The sequence below is a fragment of the Carex rostrata genome, chromosome 9 (genome assembly GCF_964058835.1).
Source record: "Carex rostrata chromosome 9, lpCarRost1.2, whole genome shotgun sequence".
In the NCBI taxonomy this organism is placed as follows: Eukaryota; Viridiplantae; Streptophyta; class Magnoliopsida; order Poales; family Cyperaceae; genus Carex; species Carex rostrata.
In genome coordinates this window covers 10,957,334-10,977,242 of record NC_135926.1, presented here as the reverse complement: position 1 = coordinate 10,977,242, position 19,909 = coordinate 10,957,334, and the positions used below count along the sequence as shown (strand labels likewise).

General features: G+C 30.2%; 1 protein-coding gene across 1 annotated transcript; it reads right to left on the bottom strand.

Annotated features, from left to right (window-relative positions):
- Positions 1–5,909: 5,909 nt before the first annotated feature.
- Positions 5,910–6,646, bottom strand: LOC144559459 (lachrymatory-factor synthase-like). Its single transcript, XM_078308485.1, has one exon. The coding sequence runs from the start codon at positions 6,617–6,619 to the stop codon at positions 6,050–6,052; it is 570 nt and encodes a 189-aa protein (XP_078164611.1). The 5' UTR covers positions 6,620–6,646; the 3' UTR covers positions 5,910–6,049.
- Positions 6,647–19,909: the final 13,263 nt, after the last annotated feature.

The following is a 19,909-nucleotide window of genomic DNA, read 5'->3' as shown; positions in this document are numbered from 1 at the left end:
AGATAAAAGCGTACCTGTGTTTGAACATTGACCAGATCCAGGGGCGAGGTAAGAAGCACTAATGGGCAATGGGATCAATTGATACCAATCTTCTTTTTTTATTTATACATATTTTGTATGTAATTTATAAAAGGGGGAATTTCATGTATATCTCTCAAAAGTTTTAATATTACGTATTTATTCCTTTAAAATCAATAATTATATATTTATCCTTAAAAATTGCAGAAACTCACATATTTGTCCAATTCATTATATTTAACATTAATTTTCTATGTATTCCCATTTTACCCTTCTTTTATTTCCCATTCTATGGCAATGTGTTAGAAAACAGTACCAAATCGTACTAATACTAGTACATAGCCGTACCAGCCTTGCCTGACTAAATTTTTTATTTTTTGATAAAAATCCACGTAGGCTTTGATTGAATGTAAAATTTCTTCCAACCCTTATCAATCTAAGAAAGACTCCTAATGTAAAGTAAATTCATGAAAGAAAAAAAATTCATAAAAAAAAATATTAACTGAGTTCTAGTTCCTAATTTTCAGAGAGTAAAGTACCAGTAAAAATATTACCCTACCCATGCATTTGAATCTCTTTTTAATCATCGCCCCCATTATACTATAAAAGACTAGCAAGAGAGAAAAATAACCCAATAAAAAAGATAGAATTGCTTGTCTCAGCACATTAATTATTGCTCCATTGAAGCATAAGTAGGATTATTTCATTTCATGCTCTTCCTAGTTTACCAAAACCAGAAAATAGATTTCTACTGCCAAATTAGGCATCATAATCATCAACAAAACTAGACATATGCTTCTGTGTGTCAGGAAAGAGATCAATACCACCAGCAACTCATCGTCATCATCATTATCATCATCATTATCATAATCAACATTAGACAAACAAAAAACTAGTTCTTTTCCAAAAGAATCATTGCAATATTGTATTGTACCAACAAGTTTTTAAAAGTAGGTACAGTAAGTTCCAAAAAACATGCTATAGGGAAGAGATAAAGAGGGAAAAATTAAGGTAGGGTGAGAGAAATTGAGAGGGGAGGTGACAAGGAAAGAGGGGGTCGAAGGAAAGGCAGGGAGAAAGTTCGAGAGAACAGGCGAGAGGTGGGAGATTATGTTAGCGTATTTGGAGAGAAGAGGCGGGAGGTTTTGGCGCTCCAAGACTCAATATGTTAAAGGAATAGAGGAAGAAAGGGTACAATGGTCATTGCAATATTACTTAAAATTGTAAAATAAATTTTAATGTTTAAAAAAGTATTATTTAATTAGTTTTGGAGAATTATATTGGATAAATATGTGAGTTTCTATAATTTTTAAGGATAAATATGCAATTATTAATTTTAGAGGGATAAATACGTAATATTGAAACTTTTGAGAGATATACATGAAATTATCCCTTTATAAAATTGATTTTCATTCTCTACACGAAAATTTTATATGATTGACTCTTATATATCTTTAACTTTTTTTTTTGAATAATATATATCTTTAACTTTCATAGTTCGAAAGTTTGACTCTGCTCCTGATCTACATTTAAGAGAAATGATTGAAGACGTGCCTAATATCCTCATGGACTTAATTTCTAAATATCATAATACATTTTTCTTCGCATCTAACATTAAGATTTTTATTATTATATAGAGTTACACTAGATAATATGTATATTGAGCATCTCCAATGGCTTGCAAATGCAATTACAAAGTCCTTGTTGACAGTTTCATTTCTATTTTAAAAAATATTGAACCTTTTTAAAATTTGAAAGCTTTCATATTATGAAAGCTTACAAAAGCACTTTTATCTTAAAAAATTGGCAGTTACTATTCTTTAAAAAGTAAAATTTTGCAATCACTGCTCTTTGATAAATGTATTTATTTTGTAATTAGTGGCTACTTTCAATTTGACAACTGTCTTGCAATTGTTAATCAATTGCATTGATGGAGATGCTCACAAATAAACTCATATTTTACTTTTAAAGTTCATATAGTAGATTTGAACATCTCAATGTGATTTCTATATGAAAATATACTTGTAGATCAAATTTTAGATTTTTCTTTACTATAGTGAAAAATCACCACTTTCTGACAGTTAAGAATCTTCAGCTTAAGTGATTTTCTACCTATCTAATATAATAGTAATAAGAAAATCTAAAATAATGTAAAATTTGGTCTTTAAGCACATTTTCATATAAAATCAAAGATAAATCACTTATATTAATTATTTGTTTATAATTAGCCCGAATTAATTCTAACCAAATCAAACTCAATTTGATGCCTAAAGAAACAATAGGGTGTTTGCTTAGAGATTCGTGTCATGTTAAAAGAACGAACTGGATTTACTTATTGCACCTCAGGTACCTAGGGGCGTGTTCTGAATTATTCATTATCATACAAGTCCTTGAAGTCAACATTACAACATTAAATAACATGGAATAAATATTCAATATATTATATATCAAAATATTCCTAATTTTATTATCAAAATTTTATATTATTTTTTTTCATTTAATATTTCTAATTTATTAACAAAAGCAAGCTTAAATTAAATTCAAGCAAGCAGGCATGGTTGGACAAAGAAAACGAAATACGGGTCATTTTTAAGAAGAAAAAATTAAATATGGAGTAGAAAGAAAAAAAAAATAGAGGTTCTGGGTCTCTGATTCAAATAAATGTTATTCTAAGGAGGTAATGGCAATATTTCATTTGTTGAGAATTTAAATTAGATTCACATATCACATATTTTTTGTTTTTGGTTGTTGAACTTTTATATTTTGATTTGTTGTTTTTAAATATTAAATTTACGCCAACTCAATATAAGATTACATTGATGTTGATGGGGATGATTTATTTATCCATCCATCTTAATATAAATATAAGATAGGATAAGTAGATATTATCAACGGCAAGATCCGTTTAATTATTTAATACAAATTTAAAATTTGAAAAAAAGTCTGAAACTTTTTGAACAATAAGTGATATTATAAAAGTTATTTGTGTAATAGTGAAACTTTTGTAGTCTTTATAGGCCGTAAAACTAAACATATTAATCAAGATTTAAGAGAATAGATTCCCATCAACATGCTTGACACTTGACAGCTGTTGCTGGGAGAATTTAAGATTTTTTATGGCCTCACAATATAAATTACGTATCTCTCCTCTTTAAATACCTGACTAATGTGGACAAAATTTAAAGTTTTGAATAAATAAATAAATATTCAAGGAATTCAATTTTGAAATTTGTTATCCATTGTTCAGATTCGTGAGGTAACTGAGGAGATGTGGAGGCTGAAATATAACTTGGCGCCATAGTGACAATTGAATAATTCGGGTTCGGTTCGGTGAGATCAAAATTTCGTGATTCGGAAATAATTCGGATATAATTCAAAAATAATTAGGAATTATCAAGATCACAATTCCAATTCACGAATAATTTGGTCAACCGAATAATTCAGTTCGGTTCGTCATCAGCAAAAAAATTAAATTGTTCGCGAATAATTTGCGGATCTTGTAACTGCTTGGCGCGCACAATGTTACCCGGTTGGATAAACCGTTACACATTGTATCACACAATCCGGGGAATCCGATTCTATTTGGATAAACAGTGAGATTCATTCTAGTAGAACAAATCACAAGTGCACAACAACCAGGTTCCAATTTTATAAGTGGAACAAAATTAAACAACATGGCAACAAGTTCCCAAATCTCAATCTCTCTTCCCAAAAAATGCTGCACAACTCCAAATCGTAAAAATTAATCATTAGATCAGTCCCGGTCAACCAAAAAAATATAAAAAAATAGAGAGAATTTCATATATACCACTCAAAAACTGTGAAATTACATATTTACCATCCAAATTTTTATAATTATATATTTATCATCTAAAAATCCAATAACTAACATATTTCTCCAATATAACTTTAGTATATATCAAATATATCCAAAACTTAGATTAATTATGTTTAATTTTCTTAAAACTATAATTAATAAAAGATTAACTTAGCACTCTCTCTTCCATTTCTTAGAACCGTTCTCCTTTATAACCAATATAAAATATTAACAACAAATATTCCAAACTGAATCAGTAACAAAACACAGATTCTCGAACTCAGTTACTACTTTGATAATGGGTTGCGATATCAGCATCGAATTCAGTATGAGTTATTTTGTTGAAAAAGTTGAAGCGGTTACCTTATTTTTAGACGATCAAGCTGGAAGAGACGAGATGATGAGAGAATTTAAGCGAAAATGGGAAGTTACGTCAAAAAAACGGAAGGAAAATCTGTGCGCAAAAGAAGAAGAGACAGAGAAGGAGAAGCGACTAAATAACTTGTTAATTATATTTTATATAATTTTAAACTTAATTAATCTCATTTTTTGATTAATTGAGTAAATATGTGAGTTGTTATATTTTTAAATGATAAATATGTAATTGTAAAAATTTAAATGATAAATATATAATTTTACAATTTTTGAGTGGTATATATGAAATTCTCCCACATCAAGTAACATTAGTTGGACCCACTTCATCCGACGACAAATAGAGAGTTTCAAATGAGAAATTTGTCCTTATGCATCTATCTCTCTCGCACAAAACCCACAAAACCTAAAAATTTTATTAATATCCAAAAAAAATATTAAATTTCAAAATCTACATTCCAAAAATTTCAAAATCTGTTCAAATCCGAGACTAAATTTCCAATTTCATACAAACTTTTCGCAAACAAAATTTTCGGTTCTTAACATTTCAAAATCGGAGATTCAATTTCAAAATTTCCGGTTCTTTGCAGTTGTTTGATCTAAAACCAAGCTTCTAAATAGCTAGCTATAGCGCCGCTATAGCGGTTTTGGACCCAGAAAGCTAAGCTACGGGCTAAAACTGCGCTAATCAAGCTACGACTGCTATAGCGGCAATAGCGGTCCGCTATGCTACATGGGTTATGATTTTGCAATTTTTTTTTTTCTGAAAACATGATTTTGCAATTTTAATGGGCCTTAATATCTAGATTGGTTTTATTTTTACTTTATTAAGCTATATCAATACAATGGAACATGTGCGGGCTATACCGCTATATCAATTAAATTTTGTATCATGCATTAATATATGGTAGTGGTATATTTTGAATATAAAATATATCGATAGTTTTTGAATTAGGGATATTTTGAATGACAATTTGAACTTTGTATTGGTTTAATATGAATAATATTAGAACTTCTTAATTAATTTGATATTTTTTTTCTTGATGAGACATTTTTACTAGGCAAAGCCTTCTATGGACATAAGGACCTATTTGTAAAATGAATATATTTTTATTTTTAAAGTTCAAACAGTCGATCCGAACCGTTCATCTTGTTCTCCATATTAATATGTGCTTGGAGACCAAATTTTACATTTTTCTGATTTTTTTTTACTATTTATTAAGATGGGTACAAAATTCAATGGTCTGAATTTGATATTTTTTATACCCATCTTAATAAATAGTAAATAAATTCAGAAAAATGTAAAATTTGGTCTCCAAAGATATATTAATATGGAGAACAAGATGAACGGTTCGGATCGGCTGTTTGAACTTTGAAAATAAAAATATATTCATTTTACAAATAGGCCCTTATGTCCATAGAAGCATCACTCTTTTTACTATTAGTAGAAATATAAAATATAATTTTTGAAATAAAAAAACGCTATTTATAATAGCTTTCGCTATAGCTCCGCTATTCGCTAAAGCTTTTTTTTTGTCTCCCTGCTACACCGCTATAAACGCTATTTAGAAGCTTGTCTAAAACTGAAAAATAAATTTGCGATTAGGACAGAGTTCGAAATTTCTCAGCATGTAGTGTAAATTTTGAAATTTAATATTTTTTTTGAATATTAATAAAAATTTCGGCCACAAAACAATCAAAATACTAGTAGTACATTTTATTCAAAAGTTTCCATTCCATGTATTGATGAAATTAATTCACAAATGACAAAAGTAGCCCATCTTCTCTTTTCCTTCCACATATGAAATTAAAACAAGAACAAAAGAACTATTACATTAAGATTTAAGCACCATTAACCTCACAATGAATCTGACCATTGACTTCATCATTTGCCTTACAATTAGTACCACCATTGATAACCTTACCTTCAAAATTCACCATGTCAGAATTACTGGCCTTTTCTACCCTCTCAGCCATGCCTTTCAGACCCGAATCCATATAGCCGAGCAAACCTTCCTGGGTCCACCCGATAACCGGCTCGCACTCGAACGACCATTCGAGTCTACAACCGTCTTTCATGCCCGGTAAAACCCTGAAACATGCAACATATTCTCCAAAACCCATGTTACTATCCACCACCCGGTAACTAAAGCTTCTTTCGACTGGGTCAAACCCGGTAAGCTCTTCCTTGGCCCAGTTGACTTCCCCGGATTCATAAGCCGGAGAGGCAACATAACGAATGGAACCTGGTAACGACTCCGACCCGGCTACCTTTTCACATGTAGATACGCCCGGTAGCCATAGATGAAGGCTGAAGAAATCTGAAAGAAGGGACCAAGCTTGGATTTCATTTGTGGAGAGGTCAATAGCAACCTTACCTTCCCATTTCTCTATTTGGTGTTGATCATTCATTTTATTATACCCTTGCAAATGTAATGGTGGGGGGATATGGTTAAGGAGACGGTTTAATATATATATATATATATAGAAGGAGGGAGTGAAGAAAGGAATCTTTTAAGAATAGAATTTAATAAAGGCTACAGACATGGCAAGTAGAACAAAATATTTGGTAATTGGTCTCGATCACCAAATTAATCTAAGAGTAAACTTTATATTACCGTCTCCGCGAGGCACGCAACATGTGATATATATCTAGAAAAATGCAAATATGTTACGCGTAGCAGATATCTCAATATTTAAGGTTTTAAAATTCTAACTGTTAATTTGAACTGTTTAACATAATCTCCATATGAATATGTACTCGCAAATCAAATTTTACAATTTTTAGAATCTTTTTACTGTTTTTTTAGATAGGTAGAAAATCACTTGATTTGAAAATTTTGTGCTATTCAGATTAAGTGATTCTACCTATCTAAAAAAATTCTAAAAAATGTAAAATTTGATTTGCAAGTACATATTCATGTGGAGATCATGTTGAACGGTTCAAATTGATCGTTAGAATTTTAAAAATTCAAATATTCAACCGTTGCACAGAGACCCTCTATGCAACGCGTAGCACCATAGCCAACTCATATATATATATATATATATATATATATATATATATAGAGGTAGGCTAATAAACAATCGATTGTTTCTAGCCTCCCGTGCAACCAAGTCGTTTTTGAATTTCTAAAGTCCAAATGATCGATCCAAACCGTTAGATGTGATCTTCATATTAAAAGGTGCTAGGAGACCAAATTTTACATTTTTTGGAATTTTTTTACGATTTATTAAGCCACTTTGAAAATCGTTGATCCAACGGTAGCTTCTGATTTTACTGTTTGGTTAAGCCACCGTTGGATCAGCGATTTTCAAAGTGGCTTAATAAATAGTAAAAAAAATCCAAAAAATGTAAAATTTGGTCTCCTAGCACATTTTAATATGGAGATCACATCTAACGGTTTGGATCGATCATTTGGACTTTAAAAATCGAAACATGACTTGGTTGCACGGAAGACTAGAAACAATCAATTGTTTATTAGCCTACCTCTATATATATATATATATATATATATATATATATATATATATATATATATAATATCGTAATTGTGATGCATGAGTGTAATTATATTTGTTCGCAAATTAATTAGAAGAACTGAATAAGTGGCAAATTATCAATAAGCAATTCCACGGAAAAACAGAGGAAATTTGTACTTATCAATTATTTGGGTACGTTTGGGTGACACAGGAATAGCGTTAACTTAGGAATAGCTGCTATTTCTGATGAGCTATTCTCAACACAATACGTTTGAGTGAAAAAAAATCCCTATTCTTAACAAAGGAATAGCTCGAATTAGCTGCTATTCCGCTATTCCTATGAAATGTTGGTTTAGCGGCTCTTCCGAATTCAAGAATTGCTGCTATTCTAAGCTATTCCTTGATTCATCCAAATGCACTACAGAACAGCTGTCTAAAAATTACTAATATTCTTCATATAAAATGTTAAATATTTTTTTTAAGACGCCTGTGCATGTTTGTATATAGTTCAAAATTTAAATACCTAGATAATTAATTTTAAAACAAAACTAGTAATTGAATGTGTATTTTTAAAAATATTAAACAAGTAGTTTTTGACAAAAATATTGTCGTAAACACTTACCTAGGTAATTAATATCTTTTTAATTTAATTTAACATATACATTTACAATTCTCAAGGCACGTCTGAAATTGAGACGGAAGTCACATCAATGATCATTATTGCATGCATTGTTATACTATCAGACATCCGAATTTTTTATTAATATCCAAATTTAATATTAAATTTCAAAAAAATACCCGCATCAGCACCTTTTTTCGAAATCTACCTTTTTCGGAAAAAATTTTTCCGGAAACCGCCTAAATCTGGAAATTTTTTTTCCGAAAACGGTCTCTGTTTCCGGAAAAAAAATTTCCGGTTTCCAAATCCGGAAATTTTTTTTCCGGAAATGCATTGAATTAGTTTATAAATCCGCGGAGTGTCATCGCTTTCACAGCACCCGCTCTCTCACAGTAAGTTTTAATTTATTTATAATTTAAATTTAATTAATTTATTTATAATTTAAATTTAATTAATTTATAATTTAATTTATTTATATTTTAAATTTAAATAATTTATAATTTTAATTTCATTAATTTATAATTTTAATTTAATTTATTTGTAATTTAAATTTATTTTATTTATAATTTAAATTTAGAAGTATTTAATTTGTAATTATTTAAATATGTAACTATTTAATTTGAAATTATTTAAATTCTGAATATTGTCATATTAATTGAAAAAAATAAAAAATGGTGCAGAATAATTTTAAAAGTTTTATTAATTCTAAAATAATTTTATTAATTCTGAAATAATTTTGATTAATTCTGAAATGATTTAGAATTGTTTTAGGAACTTTTTGCTTTTCGGATTCCTTACGGAGCTCTGACAGTCAGATCGACCAGTTTTCGATTGAGGTAATTTTATTTTCTTTATGTTATTTTTAATTTAATTTAATTTATAATTAATTACTTCATTCCAAAATATTTTTTTATTTTTTATAATATTGTCCAGAAAATTTAGAATTGTTTACAACCTTCCAAAATGGTTTATAATAATTTAAAAAATTTCAATATAGTTTAGAATGTTGCCCTATTAATTTATGAAATTCCAAAATAGTGTAGAATAATTATTGAAAATTGTCTAGAATATTTTTACCAATGGCAACACAATTTTTAATTACTTATATGTTGTTATTTTTGAAATTGCCAGACCAATCGAAATTAAAAATGACAACTATTTGTGCGAAAATTTATATTGGAGGGGAAATCCAATATAATGATGACGGAGTCTATTACAGTACCCGAGCTAAATACTCATTACCGCTAACCGTGAACCACAATTTTGATTATCTTCAGAATGAGATTTATAAATTTGTTGGGTACAATGCTAGTCAAGCAAATCTGGAAATTCAAGCCAGGTTTAATATGTCCACCGATGGACAACGTGATTATCAATTAGTACCGGTAATGGACCAACAATCATTCGAAATGATTTTAGGAATTGTGTCGTCTTTTTCACAAAGGTTCCAGATTATGGAGTTATATGTAGAATTGGAACCGAACTGTATCAGTCAGATTCCTGAACCTCGATCCCGACCCAGTACCAGTCGGAATCCTGTGGAACCCGACCCAATACCAGTTAGATCCCGACCTAGCACCGGTCGGTACTCTGTGGATGTAAGAATGAGACCCGGACCCAGTATCGGTAGCAACTCTGTGGATCAACCAGTTATATCGCGACCCAGTAGCAGTCAGAATCATGTGGATCAAGACCCAATACCAGTTAGATCCCGACCTAGTACCGGTCGGCACTCTGTGGATATACCAATGAGATCCCGACCCAGTTCCAGTGCGGTCCGCAGACATATACGCGATTATTCGCATGTACCTGTGGATGCAATTGATTCTGATAGTTTGGCGAGTGGAGATGAGATGCTCTCCGGTGAGTCGTCGGGTTCCGATGATGATATCGGACAGCCCAACCAGTCACAACCACAGTTCCGTCAATCACAGTACCCGATTACTGGTCGGGAAAATATGACACATCCGGTTGACAGTTTCAATGACATATCCGATTTTCGGCCTGCGGATGTCGATTTTTTCGGCAGCTCAAAAAAAACATTCGATAATGCATTGGCTAAAGGTGTATTTTATGAGTCGAAAACAGCTCTAAAGATAGCAATCAATGAGTTTCATCTTGAAAATAATTGTGAGTGCAGGGTTATTAGGAGCGAACCTAGACGTTACGAGGTGGGGTGTAGAGATGCTTTTTGTAAATTTAAGGTGTCCGCAAAGCAGAACGGTCTTTCAGAATCTTGGATTATTACCAAACAAGCACTTCCCCATACGTGCACAGTATCGGCAACACGTACTGATCATTGTCAGCTTACAGCAGAGATGGTTGCCCTTGCGATTGATAAGACAATTAGAAGTGACGTGTGCTCTTCTATAAATCATATTCGAGATATCGTCATGATGAAATATGAAATATCGTCATGATGAAATATTTGACTTGTCAGTAAGGAATAAAAAAAAAATATATTTAAATTAGTTAATACCTGTCATCTCTCCGAATGGAAGATGAAAAGTGTGCGTCTCCGGACGCCACCGCTCGACAAGTCCATGAATGAGGGCCGCATCGAGGGCGATATCGGGCAATGTCGCGAGCTGATATAAGCCCATTCGAATTAAAAATGGTGCGTACCTCTCATTATACTCGCATTTGTGCCGATAATGTCTCACGGTTAAAATCTCTTTACTCTAAAATAAGAAAAAAATTAATTACAATATTTATTTGATTACTTACAGAGTTATGAAAAACGAAATAAGTAAATGCTTACCTCCTCAGACGTCTCAGATATCCTGTGATTACCGTGAACTATCCACAACAGGGGGCTAAATCTATGCTTAAGTACTGGGTCTGTCATACTACAAAATTCGAACAATATTGTAAATCACCTTAAATTTTTTCAAATTATTCTACATCATTTTGTTATTTTCTAAATTATTCTACACTATTTTGGTATTTTTCTAAATTATTGTACATCATTTTGGTATTTTCTAAATTAATCAGACAATATTCTTAACCATTAAAATGAACTAATTAATTATATTTTAAATTAAAATAAAAAAAATACAAATATAAAAACCTGAATCGCAGATCCGATCGATCAGACAATCAGAGCTCCGAAAGGGACTCGAAAGGAAAAGAGATTCCTAAAAAAAATTTAAATTAATCGAACAATTTTCTATATTACAAAGATAATTTTCTACACCATTTGGTATTTTCTAAATTATTCTAAACTATTTTGGTATTTTTTAAATTATTCTACACCATTTCGGTAATTTCTAAACAATTCTAGACTATTTCGGTATTTTCTAAATTATTCTACACCATTTGATATTTTCTAAATTGTTCTACACCATTTAGAAATTTTCTAAATTATTCTACACTATTTTGGTATTTTTCTAAATTATTGTACATCATTTTGGTATTTTCTAAATTAATCAGACAATATTCTAAACCATTAAAATGAACTCATTAATTATATTTTAAATTAAAATTAAAAAAATACAAATGTAAAAACCTGAATCGCAGATCCGATCGATCTGACAATCAGAGCTCCGAAAGGGACCCGAAAGGAAAAGAGATTCCTAAAAAAAATTTAAATTAATCGAACAATTTTCTATATTACTAAGGTAATTTTCTACACCATTTGGTATTTTCTAAATTATTCTAGACTATTTTGGTATTTTTTAAATTATTCTACACCATTTCGGTAATTTCTAAACAATTATAGACTATTTCGGTATTTTCTAAATTATTCTACACTATTTTGGTATTTTCTAAATTATTCTACACTATTTTGGTATTTTTCTAAATTATTCTACACTATTTTGGTATTTTCTAAATTATTCTACACTATTTTGGTATTTTTCTAAATTATTCTACACCATTTCGGTATTTTTCTAAATTATTCTACACCATTTTGGTATTTTTTAAATTATTCTACACCATTTCGGTAATTTCTAAACAATTCTAGACTATTTCGGTATTTTCTAAATTATTCTAAACCATTTTGGTATTTTCTAAATTATTCTAGACTATTTTGGTATTTTTTAAATGATTCTACACCATTTCGGTAATTTCTAAATAATTCTAAACTATTTCGGTATTTTCTAAATTATTCTAAACCATTTTGGTATTTTCTAAATTATTCTAGACCATTCGGTATTTCCTAAATTATTTGGACATTATTTTAAACCATTTAAAATTAAATAAATTAAATTAAAAAAAAATTACCTTAAAAAACGGTGAAGAGGATGGGGACGGGGACGGGCATACATCGCGGGGGCATTTGTAGGCTGTGTTGTTTCCGGAAAAAAAAATTTCCGGAAGTAGCTACCGTTTCCGGAAAGGGTAGATTTCGAAAAACGTTATTGATCCGGTTATTTTTTAAAATTTAATATTAAATTTGGATATTAATAAAAAAATTCGGATCAGACATTCTATGATAATTGTAAATATTCCAAGTTTTAAAAACAATATTAAAGAATTGTAGCTAATTGTTTAAATAATAATTTATATGTTAATAGTAACTAAATTAATGTTAAAAAACACAGTCATCCAATCAAATTTCAAAATACCATAGTTAAAACTTTTTAGTTAAAGTATGTACTAAACTTTTTTATGAGGAGACTAAATTACACTGAAAGCTACATCCTTTTTCTAAAAATCTATGAAACCATCTCGCACCGAATTGCTTTTTTGGCCCGGAAAAAAAATGTTTGGATCAAAATGACAATTCGATTCTTATAGTCTTTTTTTTTAAAGAACAAACTAATCATGTTGATTTCATAATTTTTTTTTTTTTTAATTATAGTTTATAAAAAAAATTCTAGTCAAACCCTTTGTTTTCGTCACCTTTCATTTTCTAACCTTACATGTCAAGTTATTAGGAACCAATAATAACATTAAATAATGTAAAGTACAACGGCAGCTGGAGACTGGAGAAGCACTTTTTTTAATCATGGTCAGTAAGAATGGGATTAGTCGCTCATATGATTGTTGTATTAGGCCTAGTGACCTTTTTTTTATTTATCCTTGCAAGTTGCAACTCCACATAGATATTCCACACAAACTAGATTTTATGAGGAAAAGATAATGGTATTTTTAATGAGGAAAGATCACTTGACAATGGTATTTTGTTTTGGTTGAAATCTCGCATGTAATTGTATTGATAGAAAAAAAAATTATGAAGTAGTTGTTACATAAGATTAGACAACAAGTGCATTTGAAAACATATAGCTAAACAAAACTAAGAACGCACAACCTAACCTCGAGATATGAGCCTAGTGACGGTATTCTCTGTACGCATATCACAGCCGAGAAGATACTGAATCCAACTGAACTGGAAACTGAATTGACCGGACCAGAATAGTCATCCATTACTCGAGAAGGTACTAAATTAACCAATTCAAGACAGTCACCTCTAAGCAAAAAGAAAAGAAAAGAGGCAAAAGAAGAGACAAAAAGCAGCCAAAAAAAAAAAAAACAAAAGGCAGAAGAAGAGACAAAACAACAAACAAACATCAAGTCAAAAACAAAAGGTATACCTATTGTACATAGACGAAAGACCACTACCTTTCTCTCACTAAAGAGAAAAAGACACCCACGACTGATCCATTATTTCAGTCCGACACCCATCAGGAGGAGATAAGAGTGACAGAGGTGGCCATGACGTTTTTCTTTCCTGATCGCCTCGAGTCGCCTTTCCTTATTCCAATGTTTTAACAATTTTAATAATAATTAAAAATTAAATAATTTTTTTTTGGAGTAAATTTATAGCTATGTTCTTGAACATATATATAATAGAGGAGGGTTCAAATGCCTCCATGTTTTTGTGCCTCCATCATGTCTCCATCTCTCTCCATTATTTTCAAAGTTCAAACAGTCGATCCGAACCGCTCAACCTAACCTCCATACTAAAATATATTTGGAGACCAAATTTTATATTTTTAGGAATTTTTTTACTATTTTCTTAGATAGGTACAAAATCAGTAAATCTGAACCATCTAAAAACAGTATTTTTTTACCTATCTAAAAAAATAGTAAAAGAATTCCTAAAAATATAAAATTTGGTCTCCAAACATATTTTAGTATGGAGGCTCGGTTGAGCAGTTCGGATCGACTATTTGAATTTTGAAAATGATGGAGAGAGATGGAGGCATGATGGAGGCACAAAAACATGGAGGCATTTGAACCCTCCTCTATATAATATAACAGTCAAATTTTATGTAGTTTTAAAATTATTAAATTATGCCTTAAGAACCTTTAATTTAAATTATTAAAATTTTAAGTGATTCATTTTAATGGTAAAAGATACATTAAATCTCATCATTTTATAGACTTAATATTTAAATATTATAGTTCATACATATAATGTTCGATTTTAAATTTAAATTTCTTTTAGATTGTTGAAATAAAATATCTTCATGGATCCCCTCAATTTTAATACCCAATAATGGTAGAATGGAAACAAAAAAATATAGATATATCTCCTTGTAGAGATGTGTATCTCACTTCTATTATTATTTTTTTTTAGAAAATAGCCCAAAAATATCCTGCTTCTAATCTCATTTTAAAAAACACTTGGGCCAACTTTCTAATTGAAATGTTCAAAAGTTTATTCACTTTCAAAGAAAAAGGCTCTGAAATGAACTCATCTCAAGAAACATCTCTTTGTACTATCAAATCTTCACTTTCTAAGAATCAGATCCCAACAATATTGGGCTAGATATGAATACATGAATTAAAATGGAGAAATGATATTTTAAATAGGCCCATTGGGCTGAGACGTCTAGTTTTCGGATATTTTGGGCCGTACACATTTTAATGAGCTAGAAGTGTTGTGTATGCTAAAATTTGTCATATCAAATATTCTTTTTATAAAATTAAAAAATAAAATATTATTAATACAAATTTGCAAAATTAGACTAAGAATTAAATTCCCTAAACTGTATATTGTTTATTTAATATAAATGTGGTATAAGAATTGAAATAATTTTGGTCACCGGGGATAATTTCCCTCGTGATTTGTCTACCAGTGTTTGCACCATTTATCATCATGCACAAATTCTGCTTGTGTTAGATGTGAACTATATACAAAATTAAATTAGTGTATTATTCGCACTTAACACAAACAGAGTAGCCATTTCTAAATGAGATGTTGGTACTACTGGTGCATTCGGATGCAATCTCGGAAATAGCAAGAATATATAGCGCTAACTTCCATCGTTTGAAGGGGTTAGCAAGAATACATCTAATTCCAAAAATCACTCTATTTTTAGAGTAATCCAAACGTAGAATAGTGGAGAAGAATAATCACTAATCTGAAAACAGTTTTAACCTCATGCTATTCTTGACAATCCAAGCACATAAGTCGGGGAAGAAATTACTCGTCTACAATTGTAATATATTGTAATATATGTCATATAACTATATAAAATTAGGTTATTGTACTAAAAATTATCCTATCAAAAGGAATTCGGATCACCTCCGGTACAGTAAATAATAATCAATTAGAGGGCGCCACTTTACGAACCATTCTTAATTTTAACCTGATACAAATCTTAAAATTGTACGTTTGGATCGTGCAAGGAATAGCTCAAGAATAACAATTTTTGGGTTAGTGATTGAGAATACTGCTAACCCAAGGGATTCAAAAATAGCACTAACTTTGGCTATTCCGAATTTGTAGAAATGTTGTTTGGATTGTATGTTAGGAATAGCAAATGAAAGAAAGAAATATAATAATGATTTATTTGTTTTTATTTTTTCAACTAACTTTTATATTTATAATGACTTGTTAAATATATATATAGCATCATATTTTTCAATAATAATTCAATCTAATATTTAAATTAATATCATATTATATTAATATTTAAACTAATATTATTTTATTTTTAAATTAATATTAAATTTATTACTAATCTAATATTTAAACTAATATTATTTTATTTTTAATTTAATATTTAATTTAATATTTAATTTAATATTTAGTTTAATACCAATCTAATATTTAAAGTAATATTATATTACATTTAATATTCAAAAAATATTATATTATATTTATTTAATATTCAAAAAAATATTATATTATATTTATTTAATACTAATATAATATTTAAATTAATATTTTATTTAATATTAATCTAATTTGATATTATAGTTATTTAATTATTAATCTAATATTTAAATTAATATTATATTACATTTAATATTTAAACTAATATTATATTATATTTAATATAATATTTTATTTAATACTAATCTAATATAGTATTATATTTATTTAATATTAATATAATATTTAAACTAATATTATATTATATTTATTATTTAAATAACTATGATATGATATTTAATCTAATATTTTATTTAATACTAATCTATATTTTAAATTGATATTATATTATATTTAATATTTACACAAATATTTTATTTAATACTGATCTAATATTATATTATATTATATTTAGTACTAATTTAATATTTAAACATATTTTAATTGAGAGGAATCAAATATTTTATTAATATCACTAACCCCACTAGAGCTATTCTTGCTAACCCACCATTTCTTTGGATTAGTAGAATAAAGCTATTCTTGAGCTAATCCTATTTCCAAATTTGTGTTTAGATCACCAAGATTTGAGAATAGTGGAGCTAACCCAAGAATAGCTCTATTCTTGGGTGATCCAAACACGGAACCCTACATCTTCAATTGACACTGGATTGAATTTGATATGGCTGGAAGTAAATCTAGATTGTAAAATTGTGGACGCCACTTCACGGTACCTGAGAGGATACTTGTTCTATCAAAACCGCTTCCGAATAGAGAATAGTCCATTGCCTACATTTTTTTATATTATCTTCAATTTTCCTTTTTTTTGATAAACATTAAACCATTGTAAACATAATAATAGCCTTGCTGCCTTGTTTAAAAATAATAATAGCCTTGCTGCCTTGTTTTGATAAACAAAATAAGAGTTAAACTACTAAACAAAAAGTAACCCTCAAGAAAAAAAAAATTAAACCATTGTAAACATACTAAAAGCTGTTCCTAGCTCAGGTAATGCAACATATTCAATGGAAATATACCATTGTAAACATCCCTGTTGAAAACTTGAAAAAGGTCTTGCATAGTGTTTGGTAAATGCCCCCGGGGGCCCAACTCGGACCGGTCCGCCCGTACCCGTGTCCGTGCCCAGACCGGACCGTGCCCGTGCCACGGGTACACGGGCACGGGTATTAAACGGGCCGGACCCGGTTTTTTGGAAAAATACCCGTGAGAACCCGGACCCCCGTACCCGTAACTCATACCCGTGACGCCCGTGCCCGTGAGCCCGTGGCAGATTTTTTTTTTTTTACTTTTGGTCTAAAATTCAAAATTTAAACCCAAATTCCCCTCATTTCTGTTTTTTAAATACTGTTTTTTAATTTCTGTTTTTCTTATTTCTGTTTTTTATTTCTGTTTTTTTATTTCTGTTTTTTTATTACTGTTTTTTTATTTCTGTTTTTTTATTTCTGTTTTTTATTTTTGTTTTTCTTATTTCTGAATTTTACTTTTTTTTTGTATTTCTGTATTTTTGTATTTCTGTTTTTTTATTTCTGTTTTTTTTTATTTCTGTTTTTTATTTCTGTTTTTCTTATTTTTGTTTTTTTATTTCTGTTTATTTTATTTCTGTTTTTTATTTCTGTTTTTTTATTCTGTTTTTTAAATTCTGTTTTTTAAATAAGAAATAAGAAAAACAGAAATACAAAAAAACAGAAATAAAAAAAAACAGAAATAAAAAAAAACAGAAATAAAAAAACAGAAATAAAAAACAGAAATAAGAAAAGCAGAAAAAAAAATAGAAAAAAAACCAGAAAAAAAAAACCAGAAAAAAAACCGGATCCGGACCGGACCGCCCGGCCCCCCATACCCGGACCGTCCTGCCCCCGAACCCGTGACGGGCACGGGTGTTAAATGGGCAAGGCAGGATTTAAAAAAAAAAAAAACCCGTGATGCCCGGCCCGTTTACCAAACACTAGTCTTGCACCATAATATATATACCAGTGTAAACATCACTGTTGAAAACTTGAAAAAGGTCTTACACCATAATATATATACCAGTGTAATCATCACTGTGGAAAACTTGAAAAAGGTCTTGCACCATAACATATATACCAGTGTAAAGATCACTGTTGAAAACTTGAAAAAATAATAATAATAAACATCACTGTTGTTCAACCACCTAAAACACGCATAGGATGTACGAGTACTCGACAAAGTCACCATCAGAACTATTGTCTTACTACAAAATTCAGAGTAGCATGTATGTGGGGGTGTTCATTGGGTCCGGTTTAGTCGGTTTTGAACCGAAACGAATTAGCTTGGATCTAATGGTTCGGTTTTTTCTGTTTAATGGTTCAGTTTGGTTTGTTTTTTTAAAACCGAATTATAACTCCGGTTCAGTTCGGTTTGGAAATTTTCAAAACCGAAACAACCAAACCGACAAAACTTTTATATATTATGAATTAGTCCAGACTATCCCAGTTTATTTCTTAATATACTTCAGTTTATTATAAATCAATTGTTTTAAATAACAAAATTAATATATTTCAGTTTGAACCGAACAAATAGAACAAACCGACATAAAATTTTGGTTCGGTTCGGTTGCATTGCTCTATCAGTTTGGTTTGGTTCCATTTTTAAAACCGAATTAAAACTTTAGTTTGTCTAGATCGATTTGGTTTCAACCGAACTAAACCGATAAACACCCCCACATGTATGACCAAACACTTTTTGTTGGTCCCAAAAACACCTAGAGGGGGGGGGGGGGGGGGGGGTGAATAGGGCATTTTTAAATTTTATCTAAGTTATAAAGTTCGAGTGTGTCCTAAAGTTATTATTGACGGAAACTTAATATAACTTTGTTCTGAACTAAAAGTATGAAATAAATAAAGTAAAGAGTAGAGTTTAGAGACACCTGACACGAGAGTGTTTAAGGAGTTCGGCACTAATGCCTATGTCTCCGGGCCCGCGACCTTCGATATGGCGCACCTTTCTTTACCCAATGAGAAATGATTACAAAGTAAAACCGGTGAGCCTTTACAATCTTCTGGGAAGTCGCACGGCCCGAGCAAGAAGCACTAAAGGCTCAAGGAAGACAATCCGATTCGCGAGAACTCAAGGATTGCTGGGTGAACACAAAGGCTCGAAGTAGTCAATGGTTTGATCACACAGGATTACTCTAGGAGTTGTGTAATTGATTCAAGAAGCTTGAGATTGATTGTGAGTATTGAAGTTTAAGCACACAGCAACAATGACTTTCTCTAGATCTGCAAATACGAAATATTGAAGTTGGGGGCGACTAGAGTGTCAATCCAAACCTTGGTATAGTTTCTATTTATAGAGAGCTGTCAAAAAAGAAGTAAGTGGTGTTGACTGTTGCAACGGTACATGGACCGTTACAACGGTAGGCTAGGTCTAATAGGTTTGGATGTGCAACAGTTAAGGACCATTGTAACGGTCTCCACAACGGAAGTCTCTGTCTCAACTTCCAGTTGAGTCGCTTGATTTCGATTTAATGCGGCGCAGTCATTTTTGTAACTTTATTTATTCCGTTACAACG

Bases quoted from the DNA above. Each gene is read 5' to 3' on its own strand.
- LOC144559459 (XM_078308485.1), bottom strand. From the start codon at position 6,619: ATGAATGATCAACACCAAATAGAGAAATGGGAAGGTAAGGTTGCTATT.